A 7066-nucleotide genomic window follows, 5' to 3' on the forward strand; every position below is an offset into this window, starting at 1 on the left:
CATTAATCAAGCTTAACCATTAACCCATATATACAGATTCTCCCACGTATCCTGCTGTGCTGTCTCATCATAGTGGGGTGGGGGTGTTCAGGAGTATATGCCAAGAGTATATATTCCCAGAAGGGTCACCCAGGCATAAAGGTAATCTCAGCTGACTAGCTAAAGCAAATAGGCCCCTCGATATTGAAGGCAGACAATCATTTTAGTGATAATGGCAAAGACATCAAATCATGTTTTGCTAGAGAAGGCAATAATAAACTATTCCTGTTTTTATCGCAAAGATAAAAAATATAAAATGATAAACAATATAGTGTCGGATGATGAGCCCTTCAGATTCGACAGTGCTCAACAAACTACGGAGGATGACCTGAGGAACAGCCTTCAGGACATTGATTGCAAATGTTGCCATTATAGGTAAAGAATATCTGAAGCTGCAAAAATAGAATCACAATAAGAACAATAAAAACAAACACGAACACAGGGAAAGTTCAACACAGTGATGCTTTAGGTAGTGTCATGTGCAGCAGCCTATTGTAATTATCAGCGTAATTTTCCATAAGAGATGCACTGGCTGTCAATTATTTTCCAGGTGCAATTTATAGCGCTCATCTTTAAAATCCTAACTACTCAGACACTGGATATCTCTGAGACCTTTCTCAGAGTTGAACTGCCTGTCCAGTAAAAACTAGGGAGGACTTTCTCAAAGACTCACTACTGAGGGAATGTCATTTTTAAGACTCTGGGCTCTTTTAGTAATATAGTCCGCTTTTGGGTCAATTTACTGAGTGACTATTTAAGCTACTTTTTCCTTATGTTTTCAGAGAGCTAGAAAAGCATGGCTCATCAGAAAGGCATAAGAGGACAAGTAAGATCACACTGTGCTAAAAACTGGCTCATTACACTGATTGGTTTTAGTTGTATTGCTTTATTTTTGTTTTGTTTTTAATCTTCTAATATTAACAATATAGTTGTCAGAATCTCCAGCAATGAAGCAGCATAAAATAAGTAATACATAAGAAATAAAAACAATCTAGAAGGTGTACCTTTGGTTCATGTTGTTGTTGAACATTCTTCCCATATTTTAACCTACTTTCATTTGTTTCCTTTCCTCCAATTTGGGATTAAGAAACACTTTAAAGTGGTTAAAGGCAATGGGTTAGAAACCAGAAAAGCATCAGATCTACTCCCACTTTAATTTGTAACTTTGGGCCAGAAATATTCTCTCAATCCTAGGAAGAAGACAATGGCAAACCACTTCTGAAAATGCAGCCGAGTAAATTGCATGGACTTGTCTAAGCAGTTGTCAGGAGTCAACATGTACACAAAAAGATTAGAAAGGTTCTCTCAATTATATGCATCAGTTGTTTATGTCATTTATCCTCATGACATCATATGGTTTTACTTTAATTGTGTACCTAAGTGAATTAAATTTCCATTCAGAAGGAAACACATTTCAAGAATAGCTCAGCAATATTAACTCCTGAATCAGAAGTAGGTTAATGTCTCTTTGGCAGGAATATCTGCCTTACCTTGCCTCTCCTGCATTAGAAATCAATGAGACACTGCCAGTTCATTGCTGAATAAGAAGCTAAAGTGCCAAGGTATATAATGACCATTTCACCACTCATAAATTGAACTTTTCTTTTTCTCATCATAAAAAAATGTGATAAGGCAAGGAGAGAGACTGGCTATCTGTATTTTTTTCTCTCTCCTATTGGTCAGCTCTAGGGAATTCCACTTGTCCTCTGGAAAGATCTGTGCCTGATGGGAAAACAACAGTGAGGATACTAGAGATGTTGAGAAAATTTTAAGACCATGGAGTATGAAAGATATGCAGTAGTGACATTTTCTATTATTGTTAAAGCCTTTTGTATATTATGGTATTACCCAACATATAGGTTGTCCTCAGCTTACAACCACATTTGGAAGTGGAATTTCTGTTACTAAGTAATGTGGTCATAAAGCATGATAACATATGATTGCATCACTTAGCGATAACAATCTCAGCACTTCCTGTTACTGTTGCTGTTGTTAGCTGTTAAGTGAATAATCATCCCAATCCAAGGCTTGGGATTTCAATCCAAGGCTTGGGACCATTTCAAACCTGGTCCCACCCACCCAGGGAGGGATCTTGTTAAAGAAAGAAACTGCCTTGTTTTTAACTCCACCCATCAGCCTACCTCCACCACCACCCCCTACCCCCAATCAGCTCTATCCTTTTGGCCACCTTATATCTGACCAAAGAGCCAGAGTGGCACAATGGTTAAATGCAGTATTGCAGAGTTCAATTCCTCTGATCCTCGCCAGTTGAAGGTTGACTCTGCCTTCCATCCTTCCGTGGTGGGTAAAATGAGGACCCAGTTTGTTGGGGACAATATGCTGATTCTGTAACTCTCTTAAGAGAGGTCTGTAAAGCATTGTGAAGCAGTATATAAGTCTAAGTGCTATTGCTAGTGCTGTCTGTCTGGCCTTGCAGGGCAGCAAGCAGCTCCAGAATATGGCTTTGGGGCCAATTGCCATGTTGTAGCTCTGAAACTGCAAGAAGCTAAAGTCACAGTATAGCATGAAGTCCTTTATAGAGGGAAACCCAATCTCGGCTCATCAATCAGGGCAGTATTAAGTAGCTGCCTCTGGAAGCCTCAGAGGTGCAGCACAAAACAACCCCCTCCCCAGCAAGCCTCAGGTACCCCAGCCCAGACTTCCTCACTGCCCTACACCCCAGCTACTTTCTTCTTGAAAGTCTCCTTCAGCTTTTTGATCCTTGTTGCTGCTGAGATGTGCTTGCCCTGGCCCTGCTGTGAATTCATCTTCCTCAGGTCTCAGAAAGAAACCACCATATGTGATCTGGGGGAGAAAAGTCTTGTGCAACCGTAGCTGCTTTGTGAAGAGCCAGAGCAGGCAAACTTGGTCAACAGTAGGAATAAGAAGATGGATGTCAGCTAGAGTATCACAGGCCACAGAGTGTAGAGGGTGAAAAGGTCATAGATGTGAGGGAGATAGGCAAAGTAAAGAAGTTGGAAGTGCTCTTGGGGTCATAAGCGCATGTGGGCTGCCTAGTGCCCAAATTTTGATCATGCGACTGTTGGGGGCACTGCAACAGGCATACCTTTCCGGCCCGGCATAAGTCCCTTTGTAACTTCAAATGGCCGCTTAACAAATGGTTATAAATCGAGGACTAACGGTATAATAAATTATTTTGATGAATCTAATACTTAATAAAACTTTTCAAGTTATTTATATAGTTGCTTGCAACTCTTCTATCACAACAAGTATGCATTTTTAAAAAAAAAGGAAAACTGCACTTTTAACTGCTATGTGTGATGGAATGTGTGGATGACCTTGTGGAACAAAGGGAAGAGTTGCTGCCTTGGGAAAAAAATCAGACAAGAAAAGCAGGATCCCCCAGTAGCTTAATTGGCAAAGAAAGAAACCAAGAAGAGACCCACCCTACTGGGTCAATCAGTTAAAGTGGTGGTGGGAAGTTCGTTCTTCTGGATTTGTAAGAGTCTATTAATGTAGCTTTACAATAAAGTAGAATTAGTTTATCTAATCACATTTCCTGTCTGGTTCACCTGGGAGGGTTGACAATATGCATAAGGACAACTTACTTGACAAGTATTGTAGAATATGCATTTCTTGTTGGTGGAATGTAGTTAACTATTTCAAAATGAACTTGGAATTCTTTTGCCACTGGTATTTAAAAATTTACATCAAGAAAATCAGCTAATGGCAGCACCAATCTAGGCACAGAAGTTAAGCAAAGTTGGCCCTCTTTAATACTTGGATGGAATATCTCCATGGAATCTCGGGCATTTACACTAGATCAGAGGTGTCAAACTCAAGGCTTGTGGGCTGGATCCAGCTCATGGAGTGCTTAGATCTGTCCCGCAGGGCTGCCCTGGAAACAGCAAAGAATCAGCCCGCAGTACCTCTGCCAGGAAAAATGGAGCTGAGTAGGGACATGCGTGGTCCTCCTGAGCTCCGTTTTCGCTGGCAGAGCAATCGGGCCACCACAGGCGTCCCTGACACAAACAATGTCAAGCTGTCTGTGCCCACCATAACCATGTCCCTCGGTTCCCCCCCTCGAGGTCAAACACAACCCTGATGTGGCCCTCAATGAAATTCAATTTGACATCCCTGGACTAGATTATGAAGGCAAAATAACATCCCAGAAAGTTATGGCAAATTATCTCATGCTGGCACCCAGAACACTATGCAGACATGTCCATGAAATCATCTGAGTTTTACTTGACTCAAAGAATATTTTATTTCAGGTAAGCTCATTAGTAAGCTCCTGAATATATAGTAGAATATGGTTCATAAATATTCTATTTTGGGCATATAGTCATTTATGATGCACCATTTTTTGCACACCTTTTCAAAATGTTCCCTTATTATTCTTTTGTCATATACTGGCTGAACTCTAAAGGGCCACAGCTGATTATTTTTTCCAATATGTTCTGTCCAGAACAGCCCTTTATTTAAAGAATACGTACATTCATTTCAAAATGACATCTTTGTTTCCTCTACCACCCCTCACCACAAAAGTACAGGTAGTCCTTGACTTACAATAGTTCATTTAGTAACCATTCAAAGTTACAAAGGCACTGAAAAGTTACTTATGACCATTGCAGTTCCCATGGTCGTGTGATTTACATTCAGATGCTTGACAACTAGTTCATATTTATGATGGTTGTAGGGTCCTGGAGTCATGTGATCATATTTTGCAATCTTCTGACAAGCAAAATCAAGATTTACTTAACAACCGTGTGACTAGTTTAACAACTGCAGTCATTCACTTAGTGTGGCAAGAAAAGTTGTCTGGGCTTAATTGTGGTTATAAGTCAAGGCCTACCTGTATCCTTAGCCTTATTTTAGCAAGCTGAACTCTAAGCCATCCTGGCTAAATATAACAAATTTCTCAGGGCCAAAGAAGAAAATGAGTTAGAGATCTATCTCTTCAAATGTTAGCAAAAGGCAAACATAAGGAAAATCCAAAGGACTATTTGGATGCTTCCAATTCTGTCTGTTGTTCATCCAAAGCTTTTGTGTGTTGCAAACTAATTTGAAAACTAAACATTAAGATTATTAGACTGAGCTTTGAACTCCTTAATTAAAGGTGAGCTATAAATTCAATAAAAACACTGGGGCTTAAAATTATACTGCTCTTTATAAAACTGCTAAATTTTGCTCATTACCCACCTGAACTGGTTAACTTATAGTCCTCCTTTCAGAACATTTCAAGATCTTTTTACAATTATTCATAAAATCTCAATACATTTTAAAAAGGAAATATTAAGCCTAAGATTAGCTGTCCTGCATAGAAAAGTTCTAAGTAACTGAGACATACAAACCTATCACAGGCAGAAGTCAGTTAAAGAAATAAAAGCAAATGTTTATGAACTGTATAACGTTTTATACCTACAATTGTACACATCTAGCATTTTAATCTTTATTGCCAACCATTATAAAGAAAATGCAGTATAACATCACCATATCTTTACAAATATATTCTATCTCTCTTTGTGTGTACACACACACACACACACACACACACACACACACACATTTCCCTGAAAACAAGACACGGTCTTATTTCTTTTGACCCCTGAAATAAGTGATTGGCCTTATTTTCAGGGAGGTCTTATTATTTTTGAGGTTCAGGAGGCGGTAAGCGTGGTCACCTCATGGCTGCTGCTGTGTTGCATTATTTTCAGGGAGGGCTTATTATCTGGGGAGATCTTATTTTCAGGGAAACAGGTTATATACATACATACACATACATATATAAACTTTACATTCAACAAGGTCCAAATTGTCCAGAAGTCTTCATCACACACACAAAATTACAAGCCACAAGCATGATGAAACTAGAGTTGTAACCTATTTTAGGAGTACTAACCAGGTGACTTCCACTGTGCTTCTAACAAAATCTTGCTCATGACCAAGTAGGAGAGTAGAATGTAGCTATCTCAAGTGCAACAACTGTCTCATCCTCCAATGTCCCAAATTCACATGACTTTACACCATCCAAATTAATATGTCATGATCAAGAACTGTAGTGAGGCGCAAACTTAGGTCCGCATATTCACTGCTGAATTAAGTATGCAAGTATAAGTACTTTAAGAAAGACTTAAGTATGGGGAACTAACAAACTTTATGACTAAATTCAAGAGGCAGCACTTTCAAACGCTAAGCAAATTTATCAACCTTCTCCACTGATCAACTCTTCGACAGACACCAACAGGTTTGCCCGCTAGGATTCACTGGGACTTAATAAACATTTGCCCGCCTTCCAGCCCCACAAAGAAGAGGAGTTTTATATTACTACTATTATTATTTCCTTTGAATGCTTCAACGGTCTTTCAAGCGGACCGTCTATCACCTGCTTGGATGTCAGGCAGGGATTAACACGCGAGGAATTGGCACATTTCAAGCTGACAGGCAGGGCAGGGCGCTGCTCTCCTCTCTCCAGCACCGCTCAATGAAAGGTGCCAAGGCGCGGACGGGCGGGCAGGCCTCTCGGGAATCCCGCAGCCACCGGCGAGAATCCGCAACCGCCGCCCTCGACCAGTTTTCCCTCGCTTACCGTCTCTTGGGGAAGGTGCCCGACTGAGATCCTGGTGGCGTCGCGGCTGCTCGCCCTCGGCACTGGCTAGCGGACAGGTCGGCCTCCGAAGCGCCGCGCAGATGGCCCGAAAGGATTCGCAGCCTCCGGTGAGCGGCGGACTGGGACCCGCCACCTCCCCCGTCTCCGGGCGCTGCCGCCGCCATTTCACTTCCGTGTTGCGCCGTCAGGCGCCGGTGGGGTTAAAAAGGTGCGCGCGGCGTCCAATAGCAGTTATAGGGGGTCCCGTCGTGCACCGCGCCTGCGTGTCTCTCTCTCTCTCTCTCTCTCTCTCTCTCTCTCTCCCCTCTGTCCATTTATAAGCACGCGGCAACAAAAAAGAGAGAGAGAGCGAGAGAGGGATCCTCCATCCCTATTGGCAGGGCGAGAGGAGCTCGCGCCTTCTGAATGGCTCCTCCCGCCTCGAGTTTAATGAGTTTTGAAACCTTCAAAGGGGCT

General features: G+C 41.6%; 1 protein-coding gene across 1 annotated transcript in view; it reads right to left on the minus strand.

Annotated features, from left to right (window-relative positions):
• The window catches only part of AGPS (alkylglycerone phosphate synthase), a 54382-nt gene extending 47554 nt beyond the window's left edge, over window positions 1-6828 (minus strand). The window contains 1 exon segment of the mRNA XM_032211703.1: window positions 6590-6828. Within this exon segment, the coding sequence (XP_032067594.1) occupies window positions 6590-6774 (185 nt within the window). The 5' untranslated portion in view covers window positions 6775-6828.
• Between the last annotated feature and the right edge of the window lie 238 nt (window positions 6829-7066).

The sequence above is a fragment of the Thamnophis elegans genome, chromosome 1 (assembly GCF_009769535.1).
Source record: "Thamnophis elegans isolate rThaEle1 chromosome 1, rThaEle1.pri, whole genome shotgun sequence".
NCBI classification, from domain to species: Eukaryota; Metazoa; Chordata; class Lepidosauria; order Squamata; family Colubridae; genus Thamnophis; species Thamnophis elegans.